This window comes from Meriones unguiculatus, chromosome 1 (assembly GCF_030254825.1).
Source record: "Meriones unguiculatus strain TT.TT164.6M chromosome 1, Bangor_MerUng_6.1, whole genome shotgun sequence".
Taxonomy (NCBI): domain Eukaryota; kingdom Metazoa; phylum Chordata; class Mammalia; order Rodentia; family Muridae; genus Meriones; species Meriones unguiculatus.
Genome location: NC_083349.1, coordinates 28,272,085 through 28,292,509, shown reverse-complemented (window position 1 = coordinate 28,292,509; position 20,425 = coordinate 28,272,085). Strand labels below are relative to the sequence as shown.

General features: G+C 51.8%; 1 protein-coding gene across 1 annotated transcript; it reads right to left on the bottom strand.

The window, feature by feature from the left end:
* Window positions 1–1,461: 1,461 nt before the first annotated feature.
* Window positions 1,462–20,126, bottom strand: Fads3 (fatty acid desaturase 3). Its single transcript, XM_021636084.2, has 12 exons — window positions 19,697–20,126; window positions 9,829–9,939; window positions 9,137–9,334; window positions 8,054–8,155; window positions 7,806–7,928; window positions 7,489–7,549; window positions 6,953–7,029; window positions 6,368–6,465; window positions 5,845–5,941; window positions 5,623–5,702; window positions 5,335–5,460; window positions 1,462–4,057 (listed from the first exon to the last, which is right to left on the bottom strand). The coding sequence occupies exons 1-12, from the start codon at window positions 19,919–19,921 to the stop codon at window positions 4,006–4,008; spliced, it is 1,350 nt and encodes a 449-aa protein (XP_021491759.1). The 5' UTR covers window positions 19,922–20,126; the 3' UTR covers window positions 1,462–4,005.
* Between the last annotated feature and the right edge of the window lie 299 nt (window positions 20,127–20,425).

Sequence of the window (20,425 nt, the reverse complement as noted above, 5' to 3'; positions counted from 1 at the left end):
GCTCCTGCCTTCCCCTTGAGCACTACCTGAGGTCCAGAGCTGAGGACACCCATACCTGCTATCTATGTTGACAGTTCCTCTCATGTTACAGTGCTCGGCTGAGGCACTTGACCAATATCCCCAAAGTTGTGGGGTAGGTCCTGCCCCCTAATTTTAAAAGCCCAGACTAATCAAACCCTAATGCCTCACAGGCCAAAAGGCTGAGCCCAGAGATGGGAAAGAACTCACCCTGAGGCAGCACAGTGACAGCAGATGAATCAGAGCACGCATGGGGAATTCATGCTTCTATCCCAGTTGGCTTGGCCATCTCTTCCCCTTTCCCCCATAATGCCGAATGTCATACTGTGTGGGTAGCGGCAGCCAGTGGGATGGTTAGTCCAGGGGGAGGAGATGATAAAGAATGGGGTGCTACTGAAGAACACCCTGCCAGCTTTGAGCCAGAGGTGGGGCTGCTGGAACAGCCTGCACATCTGTGTGCATCTATCTGTGTGGATAGCTGGAGGCCCAGAGGTGACTAGCAGCTTGACTAGTTCCTCGTACACATATCCTGCCCTGCCGAACCCATGGGAGCCCCCGAGGCCATAGGAAGGCCTCGGGCAAGAAGGCATGAAGCAGAGGTTGCAGCCACTTGGGCTAGCTTGGGCCCACTGAGACTCAGCTGGCTTTGCTAGGCTAACTTGGAAAGGACGGTTCTGTGGACAGCTGCTGTGAGATGTACCAGACAGCAGGAGTCCCCGCAGATCATCCGGCAGCCTGGGAATGGGCTGTAGGGAAAGACTTGTTGGACACCGACGTTCTTTTGATTGACAGGTTTTTACATTTCTGGCTTCACAGATAAATGAAACACCCAGCCACCCAGTGTTTTAGGACATCACAATGGCGCTACTGCCTTCTGCCATAATCAATACTTTCGTTTGAACTTTGAAGGCTCTTGGGGCTTTCTTTAAACCATTTGGTTCAAGAGCTGATAATGTGCCAGAGACCTAGGAACAGGAAACAGGGCTTGGAAAGTTGAAGTCTTTAAGGACACAGTATGTTTACATGTTATCCTTTCTCAAGGCCTTTATCTCCCCACTGCCAGCCACACCCACAAAGGCAGAGGCTGGCTCATGAGCTGGCCACTGGAGACTCTTAGCTATTGGTGGACTGAAAGAACAAACAATCTGTGGCTTCTCTCAGGAAGCCTAATTTCTGGGTCCAGGTCTATAGTGTAGATAATTAAAGGAGAGACAGTGGAATCTTTCAAAGGTACCACCAAGGCCTTTTCCTGTCCCCTTGATAAGTGTGGTCTATGATCTCTGCATCATTACTCTAAGAAGCATACAGGCAGGGAAGTAGGACTCAGCTGAGTGGAGGTGACCCACTGCCAAGAGTAATAGCATAGATGACAGGGGAAGGAGGGACAAAGATGACTTACCATCTTTGGGCTCCAGGTAGAAGGAAGAGATCTAAAGGCAGGGGTCTCCGAAGGGTATTTTATTAGACAACTCTGGATTTGGAGGCAGAACACATTCCCCATGGCCACCACTAGGGGAAGCATGGAACACAGTTCACATTGCAGTCCTGTGGGTACCCCTGGGTGGTGCTGCAGGCTCAGTGATTCCCCTGAGCAGGTCCTGTCCCTAAGCATGTCAGAGATACCAACAGAACTCTGACCACTTGGCAGTGTGGAGACAAAGTGCTGCCAGACAGTATGTGGAAGGAATGCCCTCCAGAGCCCTTCCCAGATTGGCCATACCTATGTGGCACTCAGGGTCGTCAAGATTTGGATGGGAGAGGGGACTTCTTGTAGTGGGAATAGTCAGTACAAAAAGACAATGTGACAAACTCTGGGCATAAGAAATTTGCTTTTGAGGCAGGAATTGGTGTGTGTGTGTGTGTGTGTATGTGTGTGTTAGGGCTTGAACTCAGGGCCTATACATGCTGGACTAACAATCTTACCACGAAGTTGCATCCCCAGACCCTTAAAATATTTGCTAGTATCATCTTGAGACAGGATTTTTTAAGTTGCCTCGGCTTTCTTTGAATTTGTGATCCCTCTACCTCACCCCAAGTGGCTTGGATTATAGGTGTGTGTACAGGGCTTAGAAGTGCCTTTCATGGGATAGTCAGCCCTTACCTGAGGAGAAAAATAAAGTCCAGAGAAAGCAAAGGGCTTGTCTCAAGGCACAAAATAGTTAGCCCAGGGGCATGGGATCATGCATGCAAGGCTTATAAACACACTTCTGAGCCCATCTGAGCCCAGCCTTTTGCTAACAGCCTTCCTGGGACATCCTTTTTATTTCTCATCACTTTGGAAGTGATACTTTGGCTTTGAGAGCTTGAATTCCTTCCCTGAGGTCAAGCAGCCTTAAGCCCTGGTGGATGTATGACTTAGCCCTCCACTTGCCCCCATCCACCTAATCCCAGAGAAAGGGAGAGCATCAAGGTGGGTACCGAGCCTTTGCTTCACTAGCTTTATCCAGGAGGCTCCTGCTGGCACTTCCCTGGGCAAGGAGGTCACAGGGAGTTTTATATTGCCTACTGCAGCCTGGGAGGTAATGTAAATGGAAGACCATCATTTGCTCTCCTGGCCCAGGGTGAGAAGAAGGGCACCATACATCCAGTCTCTCTGTTATCCTCTTTGAAAGCAGGCTGAGGTCTCGGGCCAGGGTCTGGGAACCCACCAGTCACTGACCCTGAGCTGGGCTGGACAGGGGAGGAGGAACCCTGTGAGGAGGATATCCTAGAGGGGAAGAGATGCTAATCATGGTCTCTGTGAACACTAAGGGGCTCTGGGTCTTGGAACGGTCAGGTTCCATGGAGCAGGCCCAGGGAAACATGTGACCAGAACTACAATATTTGTGCCCTTCCCACCAAAGACACCACAGTCTAGAGCAATGGGAGCACTGGACAGAGAGTGGAGCAGTCCCCAGCTTGGCATTTTTGCTGGGTTTGCTACAGCCTAAAGCTGCTGAGATGTCCTTAAAGGAGATCTGGAGCTGTGGAGTGTCTGCTGTGGGTGAAAGGGTCCACTGTCCCCTCTCCTTTCTCACCAAGCTTGGGCTTAGGTCAACAGTGCGGTACTTGCCTAGCATGCCTAAAGCACAGAGTTTGAATGTTTAGCAGTAGTGGAGGATGTTTAGCTAAGCCCTCCCAAACTGGGGTGCTTAGCGTGGATAGAAGGGAGCATCCTTAGCACTTTGTGAGGAGAGCCAAAAATAAAGCAAAATCTCCCCCTAGAGCCATCCAAAAGTTGATAGGTAGAGTCAACTGCACCCATTGTCCAGATAAATACCCTGAGGCCCAGCAGGAAGCTAGCTCTTGCTCAAGGAGCAGGCCTCAGATCCCTAGACTTAGGGACAGGATGGCCACACGAGTCCCCAATCATCGAGCACAGCAACTGTTGTTCCATGCCAAGTCTGGCAGAGCTCCCCACAACAGGGCTGTACAAGGCCATACAGAAACATACATAGGCTTTCCTCATCCCATAACCCAGAGGCTCCTGCAGATATGACCCTCCACCTTGGACTCTTGATTAACTCACCCCCGGGGTGCTGCTGAGTGTAGGAACAGGAACCAAGCCCTGAGGTGGAGCTGAGTTGGAGTGGCTGTGGCCTCCAGGACCCAGATCACTCAGGGTGGAGGGGAACTCCTTACACTCCATCCCATCTCAACACTCTGATGCCCCCTCTGGGAAGTCTGAAGCAGATTCGGCTCCACAATCCATGAAAATCCAACACTTGCCTCCATGTGTCTGGGTTACTTTTTATATAAAAATAACAAGTTTTCCTCCAGTTCTTGCTCTAGGAAAACATGCTATGCTCACCATTTAGCTCTAAGTATGTTCCCTCCACCCCTGTTCCTGTTGGACATGTGCCACGGCCATCGGGCTCTTGAACAGAAAATGCTGAGGGCTGAGGAAAGCCAGCAGGACCAGGCAGGCAGACAGGCTGCCCCAGCAGGGGGTGAGGAGGGCTGTCGATCTTGCCCTTACCCCCTTTGCCACCCGTGAGAGTGCTGCCTTCACTGATGAAGATACGCATCCAGCCAGATGTCGCCAGACTTCTTCAGGGACCTGAGGGGTGGGATGGGGGATCAGGGACTCAACGGGGAAGGTATTAGTATCCCCCTGAGACCCATAAGGAGTGGTGAGTGAAGACATATCTGTGAGTTCCCATCCTCCCAGGCCATGCAGCTGTGTGGGGCCAGATATTCATTAACCAAAGTGGAATCTGGACTGTAATAAGGAGGTGAGTGGCAGGTGGCCAAATCCAGTTGTGAGCCTCAGTGGGCCTGGACGTCATGCACCTGGTTCTCCCTGTTGGACTCTGCCACCCAAAGCCATGGGACATGGAACCTGCCCCATCAGGATCCCAAAGTCAAGTATAAATGCCAGGAAAAGAACAATGTACAGACAGACATCTACAGGTCTAGAATCCAACCTCTGTTCCCGCCTCCGAGGCTGCTGGTGGGGCCTGAGCCCTCTCACCCCTGCCTGGACAGTTCAAGCACCTTGGCCTTACCCTTTCTGCTTCCACTCTTGCTCAGAATGCACACCCGTCTTGAGCATCTTTGCAAGATTTGAAAGCCAAGTGGTCTCTCCTCCACTTAGTGGCTCTCTCACACATCGGCATGCTCCTGCCTTGGGGCCTCTATCTGGATTACTCTTCGGCCAGGTAGCCCCTCCCCAGTGACCAGCTGGCTCCCTAGTTCTTGCCTCTGCTCACACATCAGCACATCCACACCTGGTGCCTGCTGTGCCATAAACAATACCACACCCTCTACCTGACCCCTGCATGCTCCCTCCTGCCTAGGTTTCCATCCTTGTGACGTTAAGATGGCTTTCAGGGCTTGTCATTTACTCCCTGTCTAAGCACTAACCTCCCATGTGTGCTTGCCTCTCGCTGAACCTGAAACTCACTGGCCAATAAGCCCCAGGGACCCCCTCGTTTCTCCCTCCCCAGTGTTGGAATTACAGGCATAAGCCATCATTCCTGGCTTTGTACATGGGTGCTGGAAGTCTGAACTTGGGTCCTTATCATTACAAGGAAAGCTCTTTACCTACTGAGCCAGCTCCCCAGCCCTACAGCTACTTGCTTTCTGGTTCCCCAACGAGCACATCAGCTTCAGCTCCTAGGAGGTAGGAACCTCTCAGCCTGTCTGACACACTGCCATTTTTGTAGGGCTCCATGAGTTTTCCATGTTACTGGAAAAGGAGAGCATTGGCTGATCAGGAAAGGACTAGAAAGTCAGTTCTTCGGAAGGGACCCCCTCTGAGGGCCAGGCGCTTGCAAGATGCTATTGGGGAGTGAGCCTGCGTGTGCAATATGAGGGGCCCAGACCCAGCCTTACCCAATGATATCCACCAGGGCGGTGAGAAAGGGCTTCACCTCGTAGTGCAGGCCATGCTTGGCGCAGAATGCCTTGACCAGGGGGGCCACCCTGCGGTAGTTGTGCCTTGGCATCGTGGGAAAGAGGCTGGGAGGGCAGGCCAGATCTGAGTAGGGAGCTGTCAGAGGGAGCCCACCCACTCCTCACCTCCCAGGCCACATCTTCAGGGACCCCACAGAGGTGAGTTTTGGGCTGGGCCCTGGGGTTGGCCTCACCCTCTACCCAGCAAGCCCTCCAGGCCACACTCACTGGTGCTCAATCTGGAAGTTGAGGTGCCCACTGAACCAGTCAATGAAGAGTGAAGGTTCCACATTGCAGGTGGCTGCCAGCTGCCAGGGGCAGGAGGGGTACAAGAGAGGGAGGCTGGCTCAGAACCTTGACCCCACTACCTGGAAGCCTCAGCTGGGCCTGCTCCCTCCCAGTCTGATCCCCGACCTGACACATCCTTCTACCAGGCTCCCCAATGCCTACCTGAGAGCTGGCCCAGTCCCGATGCTTTTCATGGCCAATCTCCTTGGGGATGTGGTTCATCTGTGTGATCCACACAAACCAGTGGCTCTCCAGCACCCTGTGAGGAAGGATTCAGTACTGCCACACATCCAGCTCAGAGTGGAGACTGGTGTGCAGCTGAACCCAGACCAGGGCCCCAACTTCCCCATCTGTACAATGGGATTATAGAATTATCTAGTTGCTCCCACTTTGGCATTTAAAGAAATTTCATAGGGCAGTGTCTCCAGTGAGGCTGAGCCCATGTCAACCTTTCTCAAGAAGGCCACCCACAGAGCCATGACCAAGCCAACCTTCTTTCCCAAGACCTGCCAGCCCCAGGGCCTGCCTACCCTGCTAGTGTTTGATTATCCTAACGGCCACCTGAAGAGGTGGTACTGCCACCCGTCCTGCAGAGGGGACAACAAGCTGAGCAGGAAGGGCTGTGGTCAGGCCCCTGCCACCCGTCTGAGACCGCCCCACTCTGTCACTCCGAATCTGACCATACCTGACAGCAACAAAGAGGAGCAGTGTCCCAGTGACACCGTAGAAGGGAGAGTAGGACAAGAAGAAGCGGGAGTAGAAACTGGCAGCCCACAGCAAGTCCTACGAGGAAGACCAAGGCAGTGCTAAGTGGCCTCCATGGGTTAGGGGAACTGGGAGGCAGGAGGAAGGTCTGGGTTCATTCAACTCTCTTTCATTTGCCTCAGGGCTCTGGACAGGCTGCTGGCCCTCACTGGGCTTCTGCTTTTGTGACTGGGTAAAAGAACAGGAGTCCTTGTCTCGTCAACAGCTAGGGCTGACCATAGTGGTGGCCCTGAAGGGTGCATTAGAGCAGCCTGTACCTGGGTCACAGATGCCTGACAGTCAACCCAGAGGCATTCCTCCACAGAAGAGTCCCAGCATACCCAAAGGTACATACTGTCTTCTTACGCACACACGAATCACATCAATGCGCACACACACACACACACACACACACACATACACACACACACACACACCCATTCATACTCAGGGACGAACAGCACTATCCCCTGAAACCCTCTCCCAAAAAGCTGTATGCTCGAGGTCCTGAGCAACCCCCACTCACCGTCCATTGCATGCACACCAGCATGTATGCCAGATTTTCAACTTCAAAGTTCACCAAGGTGAGCAGCGGTGGGCCAACTGCAAGAAGGGAGCATAAGGGCCTGTAGAAACAGGCCTGGGGTACCCAGGTAGGTAGGGAGAGGCGAGGAGGAGGCTATTCCTCCAGGAACCCCCACAGGATAGAAAGGCTGACCTCCCACTGAAGTGACCTCACAGCTCCCACAGCTTCTATTCATACTCAGTCCCTTGGTGGCTGGCTCTCGGCCCTGTCTCCTACCTCCCTTGTCCCTTGTATAGGCCAGGAGCCAGCCTTACGCATCCCTGCCTTTAAGTCTAGCCTATCCCTGTTTGCAGAGGCAATTAGAAAATACTGTAGGACTCCAGAAAACCCTGACTTGAGGGCAGAGGGACTTTGAGGAGCGTAGGGAAGGGTGAGGACAACTAGAGCAGAAGGTGGATGGGGTCCCTCAGGAAGGCAGCTTAGGCTGAGGCTTGGCCCGGCTACCTTCCCACCCCGAAGGGCCAGTAGGTACTCACTTAGGAAGAAGTAGAGGTGCTGATGGTTGTAGGGCAGGTATCTGCGTTTCTTCTTGCCATACTGTGGAGACAGGCGTCGGCTGGGGAGAACAGCTCTCCAGGCCAAGATCAGGGGGCTGGCTGAGGCCAAGGTCAAAGGCAACTCTAGATTCTAGCCACTGAGCCACTCATCCCCAGGTGGCTAGGAGATGGGAGAGGGACTGGAGCTAGACCTAGAATGCAGGCTAGGCTGGGGGGCAAGCGTGGGGTCTCAGGGCCTACCATGTCCCCTTAGCTGCAGGCCTGTCCTGAGAGTGTCCATGTCCCATCCTACCTACCTCCACAGACGACTCCCCCAGGAGAAAGACAGGTGCAACGGTCACATCTGGGTCCTTGTGGAAGATATTGGGCTTGGCATGGTGCTGGAAGTGGCGGAAATTCCACCAGTGGGCAGAGAAGCCCTGTGGGGAGAAGGAATCTCAGGGGTAGAGTGAGGCTGTGCCCCTACTTGGTACTCAAATGCTTGAGCAGACCCGGCATAGAGCCCCAATTCCATGCCTGGCTGCCCACCCCGCTCCACACTCACTTTCAACTGCCCCATCACGAACTGCTGGGCCACATGGTTCCACCTGGAGTTAGTGAAGATGGAGGCGTGACCTAGGTCATGTTGCAGACACCAGCACTGGGCCTGGAGAGAGAGGCAGGTCAAGAGCGGGGGAGGAATGCAGGAGTGATGGAGGAGGCTGCCTGGGTCCCTTCTGGCAGGGGTCCAACCGCTGCTCCACCTACTACCAATGCTCCACTGAAACCAGCCACCTCTTTAACTAGACCAGTAGAACTGAGTTTGGTGGTGTGCGTGCATACAAATGTCAGGACTCAGAAAATCATACCTCTATATAAAGGCTTCAGGAGCAAGCTTTCTGTCTCCTGCTTCCCTGCATACCCCACGGCAAATGACAGAACCTAGAACTCTCTACCCTACCTAAGGCAGGCCTTAGGTAGACGCAAGAGCTCCTCTCTCACAAGGCCTAAAGTCACTGCTCTATTTTTCCCTTTTGTCTTGGTTTTGATCATGAAGAAGGGCTATCTAATCCGATAAGAGCGCATCAGACCCCCGTTTCAAAAAGCATTCCACCCCAAACCCCAAGACTGCCTTAGAAAGAGGTCAAGAAGAATCTGAGCAGACAGGCCTTGCCAGGTTTCTGAGCCAGTCAGTCTTCACTGGCTTACACCCTCTTGTTCTATTCCTATTACACAGATCTTTCATGTCTGACCCCTAAGGCTATTTCTGCTTCATAGAACCTACATGTAAAAATATGAATAGTTCACCCTAGTCTTTTGCTCTTTAATCTGAAGGCTCCTGTGACACAGAAGTCTACTATCAGATAAACTTTCTAAGTTTTTTTTTTCCCTTGCTAATCTGTCTTTTATCGTAAGAGTGTTAACCACAACCTTCATGATTACTGTTTTCTTCGCCTACGTAAGTATCGTCATATGTAAGGCTGTGACATTCTGGGTCTGCTGTATTTTAAAGGCCTCTAGCATTTCGCTTTCTCATTCATCCATCTACCCATCAATTTATCCATTCTTTCTTTCATTCATTAAAAAAAAAAAAAAACTGTCCTGAGATATGCTGGACCCTATATCTGCTGCATGGTCTTAGGGTTACCTGAGAGATGGCCAGGATGAGGGCTGCAAGGATGCTGGACACCCAGCCAGGGCCTAAGAGGTAGATGATAAGCCAAGCCAGCAACTCCATAGCCAGGATGTGGCCCAGCAGGAGTGCGAAGAAAGTGGTGTCAGCTTCAAACAGCTTCATGTCCTCAGCTGTCTGGCGCAAGGCTCGGAAGTCCTCAATAAGCTGGGCCTGTGGCAGGAAAATGGTCCAGCAGATGAGGAAGCAGGGACTGCTACAGTTTCCAGAAACTTCCCATTGTTCCTCAAGACATCCCACTTCCCATTGCTGGGTCCTTGGTAAAGATGATGGATAGAGAAACAAGAATACCAGCCAGGATGTGGACTGGGGAACTATCTGGTAGCTAAATCTCTCACTGGACCCAAAGATGTGAGGTGGGTGGTAAGCAGAGAAAAGCAGAGCCTACAGAGGAAACCTTTAGGCATCAAAAACATCCTCATGTACAACTGGGGGCCGAGGGGTTTATTGGGTCTGGAGCAGGAAAAAAGCTCACTCGGAGACCTACAGCAAGCGAATCCTTACTTCTACAGGACATTTCTATGGTTTCACCTTTGACTGTGGTCCCAAAAGGGATGCAGACCCAGCCCTACCCAGAAGCTCCCAGGAGTAATACAGAACAAGCTGCTACTGGCAATATCCCCGGAGCCCTCCAGCTGCTCTCTCACATTCTGATTTCCATCCTGGCTGGGCTCTTCTGGGGCTAGCTCTCCAATCAGCAGGGGCTTCAGGAACTTGCGCACATAATGGAGATCCTGGTGGAAGGCGTGGAAGGCATCCTGAAGGAGGACATACAGTCAAGTGAACAGACAGCCAGCTCATGTGACACCCAGGAAGAACCAACAGAAAGGGGGTGAAAAGGCTGTCGAGGGGCTAGAGAGATGGCACAGTGGATAAGAGCACTTGTTGCTCTTGCAGAGGACCTACATTAGATTCCCAGTACCCATATCCTGGTTCACAGTCATCTGTTACTATTTCAGGGGATCCAATGCCCTCAACTCACTTCCATGGACACTAAGCATGCATGTAAATACATGCCAGTAAAACTCTCACACATAAAAATTGAATAACTCTAACTTTTAAACTAAATAAGAAGAAAAGGCAGATGGACAGACAGACAGATAGAAAGTCAGCTAATGTTGGGCATTCATAGACATAAAACCAGAAGGGTCAGCCTTACCTGTGAGCCCTCCCTTGCCCTCCGCAGGACCCAGGCACCCTGTTCAACACCCCTCACTTGACACCTGCTTCATTCAGTATAGGGTTTTCGTCTCAATATGCCTAAGAGAACCCCAGAAAGACTGAGTCCATCCATGAAAAGGTTTAGCTCTTCTGAAAAGCTCTCTGTGTGTCCTAGCCTTTTCTGCTGCATATAAAACAAGGTTTGGCTCACAGATGCTAAATTCACCCAGTTCTTACCAACCCAACAGTGGGTAAAATGTGTCGGGGAAACTTGTCATTAAAGACCTCAGGGCCACTTGGGGTGGGTCAATGATGGGCCATACCCATTGCCTTCTTGGGTTTATGCAAGGAAGGTAGTTGAACAGCTACATTTACTTCTTTCGCTTGTGGAGACAGGGTCTTATGTAGCTCTGGATGGCTCAAAGTTGCAAAATAGCCCAAGAGAAAATAGCCTTGGACTGATCCTCCTGCTTCAACCTCCCCAGTGCTGGAGCTACAGGCATGCCCACCCAGTTCATATAAGTGCCGAGAATTGAACTCAGGGCCTCCATGCATGATAGGGAAGCATTCTGCCAACGGAGCTAAATTATCTCAGCAGATAATATAGTTTCCTTTAAGTACAGATAAGCCTGATACTCTGTGTCTTTCTATAATAATTGGGGCAGGGGTAAGGAGTAATACAGCACAAAGATAAAAGAGGGAGATAAGATAAGGAGAAGGGTGGCCAGGCTCCCTCATCCTTCCTGTCTCAGCCTTGCTCTTGCTCTTGCTCTTGGAGTTTACCTAGACCATTCATTGTTTGCATATGATATCACATCTAGACCATTTATTGGTCGCAGCTAGTCAACTGATTTTTACCGTTGTGATTTCAAAAGCAGAGTGGGTGACTGGACGGCATTGTCCCCATGGCCCTGGGAAATCAGATTAAAGGCCCTTTCAAGATGCTAAAAGGAAATACCTTTGCAGAAGTCTGACAAAGAACAGGGGCCTCCTATTGTCCAAGAGTCTACCAGCTTGTGTAGGTTGAAACAGAGATGAAATTGTTAACTACTGTCACCCCACTGTGTCACCGAAGCTAATTATCCTGATCATTGTACACTGTAGACAGGTGTTGAAATAGCACACTGGCCCCAGGACCAGGGGCCTGATTACGTGTCTATTAAAAATAAAAGCCTGGGAAGATGGCTCAGTGGGAAGAGCACTTGCTGTGAAAGCATGATGACCTGAGTTCAAATCCCTAGCACCTAAGGCAAAAATCTTGGCATAGCTTTGTGAGTCTGTAACCCCAGCCCTGGGGCGGGAAGTGGGGGAGGGCAGAGACAGGAGGATTGCTGGAGCTTGCTGGCTGCCAGCATGGTTCCAGGGTCAGTGAGAACCTGAGAATTGAACTCAGGTTCAGAAGAGAATACACATATACAGATAAAATAAGTAATAAAAATTAATATTAAAATAAAATGAAGCAGGAAATGACTGTAGTCCCCACAGATACTGACAGGACATTTCTGAAGACTCCTTGGAGGAAGGAGGCTATAGCTAGAGTCTACCCTAGGGTCACTGACCCAAGGCAGCTAGGGACTGAGGAGCTAGGAGGGTGTGGCTTCCAAAATAACCCAGGCTGGCTGGTTCCCTAGGGCTCATCCAGCAGTGGGGGATTATAAAAGCATAGCCCTCATTTCCTCTAGGGATGAAGGGAGGGGCAAGGTCACAGGAAGAGAGCAGGAGACATGAGAATGGGGTTCCACAGGAAGCTGCCCAGGCCCAGGCTCACTGGGGACTGGTCTTGGGGTTCTGCCGACTACATTTCCATGTGACTTGTAAGCTAGTTCATTCTCCTGCAGGGCCTCTACTTCCTGACTTCAGGGCCCTTCTGATACAGGACTGCTCAGCATAAAGTTTATTATTGTCTTTGTTTCTAAGGCAGGGTCACGCATAGTCCACGATGGCCTTGAACTGAATATGGAGCTGAGGATGACCTTAAGCTTCTGATTCTTTGGTGTCCATCTCTGAGTGCTGGAATTACAAATGCACCACTACTCCTGGTTTCAAAGTGGGATTGAACCCAAGGATTCTGTGGGTACTAGGGAACAAGCTACCAGCTGAGCTACATCCTCAACCTTATTTATTATCATTATCATTATCATTATCTGTAAAAAGCACACCTACGCTCACTACCCTTAGGTATAATGTCCAGTTTCATCGAGGACCTTCATGCTGATTGTGACCATTCATCTCCAGAACTGTCTCCTCTTCCCCAGATGAAATGCTATACCCATTAAACTGCACATTCTCCTTCCACATCCCCAGCTCCACCATTCTACTCTTTGTTCCCTAACCTTGTACCAGGAGCCTCATTTAAATGGAGCCAAACAGTATTTTCTCTCTCTCTCTCTCTCTCTCTCTCTCTCTCTCTCTCATAGAATCACCCACTACCTCAACAGCAAAGAGATTCTTAGAAATGCCTAGGGTCATGACCTATATGAACACCAGGCAGACACGGCCCTCCCTTGTGTGCACGGTAGGGAGGTGAGCAGAGCCAGGCTCACCCAAGGGTCTTCCAGTCAGTTCAGTCCACTAAAGCGACAGGGAAGGTGTGAGTCCCCTTGAGACCAGGTTCAAAATTTCCACAGTGCGTAGATCAGGGCTCCAACTGGTGGGAAGGGGAAGGGCAGGTAGCCCTAAGCCCGTGGACAGAGGCTTGGTGCTGTGTGGAGACTGTGTTTTATCAGGAAGCACTCACAAGGTAGACTCAGAGCACCAGCAAGGGACTTCCTGGAACTCTGTGGTCATATGGATTAGTCCAGTGGTTCTCAACCTTCCAAATGCGGTAACCCTTTAATACAGCTCCTCATGTTGTTGTGAGCCCCCAACTATAAAATTATTTTCATTGCTACTCCATAACTGTAATTTTCCTACTATTATGAATTGTAACATAAATATGATATCTGTGTTTTCCAATGGTCTTAGGTGACCCTTTTGAAAGGGTCATTCATATCCTCCAAGGGGGTCGTGATCCACAGGTTGGGAACCTCTGGGCTAGTCCTTTCTGAGTTCAAGGACCAAGGGCCAGGGGAAAGGGAAGACTCAGAAAGGCTAAGGGGTGCGTGTGTCTGACTTTTTTTTTATCTCACCCAACATTTCAGAAGAGTAAAAAAAAAAAAAAGAAAGAAAGAAAAGAAACTGGGGGTCTTTCATTGAGTCTCAGAGAAGAGTGCGTAGAAACTGCTGGAATCCAAAGGCATGCTATAGGGGCCAGAGAGATTGCTTGGTGGTTAGGCACACTGGCTAGTTTTGCAGAGGATCCAGGTTTCCAGCACTTACACGGTGCCTCACAAGCATGAGTAACCACAGTTCCAAAGGACTCAACCCCTTCCTCTGACCTCCATGAGCACCAGGCACACATGTGATGCACATATGTACATGCAGGCAAAACACACGTACACATAACTTTTTAATCTAAAGAAACAAAACAAAACAAACAAAAAGGCACAGCAAACCGAAGTTTCCAGTGACCCCTGTAGGCTCTGCTTACAGACATACCTGGCTTGGAGCAAGTTTTCAAGTGCAGATGGTAAGTAGACAACCACTCTCCCCATCTCCTGGGGCAGAGCTGTGAACTGATTTTGGACGAGCCCTAGCGAGCCTGCTTGAGACAGCTGTCTCAGTGGGAGAGTCTGCAGTGGCAGAGCTTGGGTTTGAATTTGAGTCTGCTCTCTATAATGCCCACATACCCTGAGAATATGGAAACCTCAGACCACCGGAGCCCCTGCCCTGACCCCAGCCTCACTATGAGCTCCATGTAGCAGCTGACTGGGGGCTGGGGAGGTGGGGGTACAGTCTGGAGCCAGTCCTCCTGCAGAGACAGAGCCGTGATTCCATTTAGGAGCCCCAGACAGGCTTGCTCTCCTCTTCCCTCGGCACTTTCTTTTCAATAAAATGGGAAATATTAACATACATCTCACAGGCTGCTGGGAAAACTGAGTTGATCAGTAAAACACTTTAGGAGGGGCCTAATGGCTAACTTGAGCTCCACTGACCAGCTCTCCTGTGTCCCAGGGCCCTGATGTGCACCTGCTGCTGACAGCCACGGGCTGCAGGTATGAGCAGGGGAGTGAAAATGTGATGTATTTCGTCAAGATCTAGCTGAGTCTGAGTCTCGGGCCAAGGAACAAGAAGGGTGGGGGTTGGGGGAGTCAACCTCCTACCCTAGGCATGAGAGGGGAGGGAGGAAGTTCTGGTCTCTGGCCAAAGAATGGAGAATGTTCCAGATCAGCCAGGAAGGTAGGGGAGCAGTGAGGGCCATTGGAGCTCTAGTGATCTGGGTCTGCATTTGCTGCCCATTTACACCCTTCCAAGGACACCCCTAGGGTATCCCTGTCTCCCATGCCCTCCAGGTATCGGGCAGACAGCAGAGACCAAGGCTCTGCATTCCGTTGCTCCTTACCACCCTCTTCCCAGCACTCCCTTCAAGAGGCCCAGTGGAAATATTATCAGCAACCCTCCCTTACAGTTGGAGAAACTGAGGCAAGGAAAAGGAAGCAAGGACACAGCTCTGTAGCCAGTACATATGGCTCTAGTCTGTGCAGCAAAACTCAACTCAAAGGAAGCTGCTCCAGTCCTGTAGGCATCCTAGTGTCCTGGTGAACATATGCCCCATCCTCTGCCAGCCACGACCCTTGGCCTCAGAGATTTTGCTGTCTTAGCAAGGACCTAAAAGTGACCTGGCTCCGGGCACATGACCCTCTCTTCACCACTGAACTCTGGCTTTACCACTGGAGTTTGACTCTTTTATCAGAAACCTGAAGGCAGCCAGTGGAAGGCTTCCTTCTCAGGAAGAAAGGGAGAAGGCTACCTGGTACTCTGAGGTCACCATCATTCCCACCTCTGCACTCTTGAATTCCTGCCAGTCACGCTATCCTGACTCCTTCCCACAGGGAGGGAGTGGGCACTCTGGCCTGCAAGAGAAGGCGCCTGTAAGACAATGCCCAGGTGTGGTGACTTAAACCTGTAATCTCAGCACTCAGGAGGGAGATGGTGATTGATCTCTGTGAATTTAAAGCCAGCTCAGTGTTTATAATGAGTTCAAAGCCAGCATGGTGCATGATGAGTTCTAGGCCAGCCAGAGATACATAATGAGATCCTGTCTCAAAACAAAACAAATGCCCACTCAAGCCCCACAAGTAGGACTTTCAAAGCAGCCAGTGTGGTTGGTGGGAAAAGGGTGTGGGCATTGGTTCTGGTGGTGGAGGCCACCCTGCCCTCACTAGGCCTCAGAGCCTTCTGGTCATAATCCTGATCCCTCTCAGCTCCTATTCAGACACAGACCCTCCCTCCCAAACCCTGGAATGAAAGCCTGGTCGTTTTAGGGTGCCATGACATTACTCATCTTCTGTTCCAATCTCTTTATCCACACAACAGACAGGTCCCAACCTCACAAGGTTATTGGAAGAATTAAGTCAATCATTACATCTAAAATTCTCAGAACAGAGCCTAGTCAATAACTTTTGGGTGAAATTACTATGAACAACAGCCTCTGATGATGGTGCTGACCACCCTTATTCTAACTCAAGTCATTCCCAAGGGGCCACAAGAAAGTGGATGCCAGGTGGCTCAGGTCTGCTGGGTTTTGGATTCTTCTTGGGCTGACAGTGCTTCAAACTAATGTGCACCAGGGACTGCTGGGAAATTTCTCACCTTCTCCATAACCACACCAGTTGAGTACAGCGCTTCATTGCCTTTCGGTAACCAATCACCCAGGTGCCCAGCACCTTTCCCACGATGAACCCAAAATTAAAGCACTCTCATCCCTGCCACACTGGAGGGGAAGTAAGTTACAGCAAGAGGACAAGTCAGTTCCTTCTCTAAAGATCTAAAGATAACACAGAGATAACCTGAGCATTTTTTAAAATTATTTTTTGGTTTTGATACAGGATCTCATGCAGTCCAGGATGGCTTTGACCCAGTGTGGAACTGAGGATGCTACTCAACTCCCCATGGCCCTGTTTCCACTTCCCAAGTGCCGTACCACAATGCTGGACTCGATGGGTTGTTTTGACTCCTTTTTTTCTTTCACTGCTGGGGATTGAACCCAGGGCCTTGAGCATGCTCAGTCAGCACTCTACCATTGAACTATATCCTCAGCTTACAGAGCTAATTCTAATGGCCCCTGCTAGTGTGCCAATTAGCGTCCACATCTGATCTTCTCCCCTGGCCACATCGCACATTGGAGATCAGTTACATGGTCACTTGTTCTGAATGTCCTCCCCAAGGAGACGGCAAGCCCCCATCTTGCTTACCTTAACCTCTTAAAGCCTTTGCTCTTCTAGAAGGTGATTTATTTTTAATTATGTGCATGCATGTGTTTTAGGGGACTATGTATACATGAATGACAGAGCACACAAAAAACAGAGATGTTGGCTCTGCTGCAGCTGGAGTTACAAGGAGTTGTGAGCCACCCAGTGTGGGTGTTTAGAACGGAACTCGGGTCCGCTGTAAGAGCCACACAAAGTCTTAACCTCTGAGCCATCTCTCTAACCCCATGGGTCTTTTTATTTGGAGACAAAATCTCATGAATCCCAGGCTAGCCTCAAACTTACCTCATACTTGGGGTGACCCTAAGCTCCTGATCCTCCGTCTCTACCTTGTGAGTGCTGGGGTTACAGGTGGATGCCAACACAACCAAGTATATGCAGTGCTAGGGGCAGAATCTAGGGCATCGCAAACACTAGGCAAGCAGTCTGCCGATAAAGCTCCATCCCACCCTTTCAGCATCCTCTTAAACTTATATCAGACCCCTTTGGTTTCCGTGCTCTACTTCTTCTTTAGAGTAAGCCAAAGTCCTTCTAAGGACAAAAATATCCATTGAGTTTGGCATGTCTGCCTTTTGACTCCCTCTCCCCATGAGGGTTCTACGTCACAGCCGTGCTGTGGTGCTCAGGTGTGGGTGGTATGGTCCCACCTCTGAGTCTTTGCTCTAGCTGACCCATCTTCTAGATACTCCTTCCCTGCAAGTACTGTGTCCACAGCTGCCTCCGCAGAGGCAGGGGACACACGGGAGACATGCATGGGTAGATTGAGGGAACCCCGTCACTGAGGAACCAGTGTGGGGAAGAGTGTGGCTGGGCGTTCAAATCCCACTCCTGCCACAGTTTCAAGTCACACTGTGCCTCTGAATCTGGTTTCTCATCTGTAGAGTGGGATCATGGGGACAATACCTGCCTTGGGGGAGGGGGTATCCTGGGGTTAAGAAATAGTATTAATAACAAGCACTGAATTTAGAATCCTGCACATAGTAGAGGGTTGGCTTGTAGCCCTCACATATTGATGGCCAGCAAGGGCTGGACTTCTCTGGCTGCTTCTTTTCATCTAAGAGTGCCTCTGACTCTTAGACAAACCTGGCCCAGGGCCCAGAGTGCACTCCCTAGGGCACCAGGCTCTGTATCCCAGGATGGTCACAAGCTGACTTCATGGCACAAGAACTCTGGGAATTTCCTGGCACGAGGGCTTCTGTTGCCTGGACATGAGAACAGCTGATGGATGGCTGGGCTGATGCAAGTGGGAAAGCCACCTCCTGCCCCCCCAACCTGAGCTCCATGGTCTGGGATGGGACACCTGGCATCTAGGCTCAACCACACAGGACACGACTGGTCCAACTATTGGCATGCCCTGTGGGTCCATCACAGACAAAGACTAGGGTCTTCTGAACACAGATTCTTCCCAACCCTTTGACTTGAGCACACCAGGTATTTTTGGCAACTCTACCCCAATGTCTGGGGCCTATAGCAATCTCTTCCTGTCACAGAAAGGGCTGGGGCTAGACAAGCTCACCCAGAAAGGGCTTGGGAGTGCTGTGACTGTCCTGCGGCACTCTCCAGTTTGCATACATATATTCCAAAGAGCAGCTACTGAACACACAACTGGGACATAGCAGCATGGTTGACAAGGTATGATCTTGCCCTTGGCTGGCTTGCTGTATGGCCCAGCTCTCCCCACTTGACCAACGAAGAAACTAAGGTTCAGAGGAATTACCTCTGAGAGCCTTCAATGGCAGATCCAGAACCCTGCCACAGGATGCAAAGAGATGTTTTCCTAACAGACCTTACTGGCTATGAATCAAAATGGTGGCTCTAGCAAAACCATTAGATGGCGGTCTCAGGGCACCGAGCTAAATATAAAGTTAGGAATCCCATCTATGAGAGACCCCTGTACAGGCCTAGCCCTGAGCAAGAAAAAGCAATCAATCAGTGCTCTCTGCCTATCCTTTCCTGACCAGCATCCTGTCCTGTGCTATAACACAAGCCTCACAGGGTTGCCAGGGCTCAGTGGGAGGGGCGGTGGCACCTCCTGTCCATCATGCACCAGTAGAAAGGAGGCAGGTACAAACACATACACACACACACACACACACACACACACACACACACACTGTGGCCCACAGGTTGACGATTTTTAGTAACCTTCTTATTCTTATCCCTGGAGTGAATGGGGGAGGAGAGGAACAGTGACAGTCCTGGGACAGGGAGAGTCTCGCCCTCTGCTGCCACTGAATTCTTCCATTAGGGATTCATTCCCTCTGGTCTTGAAGATCTTCCTGGTACCTGATGTGACTAACCTACAATTCTGGACAGTCGAGAGTTAGAGCTTCATGTCCTCAACCTTTGTCCATGTAGGGGGACTAAGGGAGGAAGGGTCTGGGAAATTGCTTCACCACTGGGCTCCAGCCAGATAGTCCTTCAGGCTGGCCACATCCCTCCTTGTCTAGACATGGACTGAGAATGGAAAGCCAGAGTCCCCAGGGGCCAGCCTGCCTGTGCCTGGGGTGACTGTGCTTCCCATGGAGGCCCACCCAGCCTGGCAGAGTCTTCCCACGTGCAGCTAGCTGCCAGCCCAGCAGAGGTGAGTCACTGGCCCTCAGAACAGTCTACACAAATGCTGGATAAGCCACAGACCTCCAGGCCCTGCCCAAGCTCTGCTGCCCAGCCCCCAGTCTCTGATAGCACATCCCTGTCGCTAAGGACCCAGCCCTGCCCTTAGCTCTTGGAGACCCAGAGCAGAAATGAGACCTTCAGTATGACAGTGAGGGTCCTTACCTTGGGCACACCCACCTCAGTGGGCCCATTCCTCCCTTAGACCTACTGCACAGACTCGCCCACCAGCTGTTCCTCCATGCAAGAAAGAGGCCCCCTTAAGCCTGGCTCCGTTTCAACTCCGGGGTGAAGGAGTGGGGGGTCAAAGGTCAGAAAGAGCAGAAAGGATGCTAAGGTCCGCAGGTGGAATGAGACTCGGAACCTGTGACCCACGTCTCCCTCCCCAAGGCTCAGCGCCAGGCTCCACCCCGCCCGCTGTAGACTAGCTTACAGTGGCGTCCTCCGCGCCGTGGTGGCCGATGAGGCGGCTGCCCCCTGGATGCCGCTGTGCCCAGCGGCTGATGTCGTAGACACGGCGTTTGATGACCAGCCACTTGTCGCCTGGTAGGTCGTGCTGGCGGATCTGCTCCCAGCGGAAGATGGGCAGGGGCGCCCCCAGCGGTGCGGGCCCCTCCCGCGGCCCGGGTCCCCCGCCGGGCTCCCCAACGCCGCCCATGGCCACCGTGCACACGTCCTCCGGACCCTGGTACGTGGCCGAGGTCTGAGAGAGACACCGAGGGAGGCGAGGTCGCGAACGGGGGTCTTCCTCCGCCGCCTGCCCTGCCGGCCCCGCCCTGCCGCTGCGGCCGCCGTACGAACGTGCGCTTGCCCGACTCTCCGCGCAGGGAACTTTTCCCTCCCTTATAACCGCGCTGACAGCGCTCGCCTCGCCCGCCCCTCGTCCCGGCCCCCACGCTGGCCAGTCCCGCGCCCGCTCCAATCCAGGCGCGGCGCCTCCACCTCCATTGGCTGCCCGGGGAGGGCGGTGTCGCGAAGGGGTTTGCCCCACCCGTGAGGGCCTGGGGCCACCACGCCCGGCCCTGCCCCCGGGGCACTGTCCCGCCCCCAGTTCCTGGGACTCAGGACTCAGCTGAGAAGGGGGCGGGGGGATAGGGACCCAGCGCAAGGGAGTCCGGCGGGCCTCTGCGCCGGGGCGCACCACCATTCAGTCCCAGGGGCC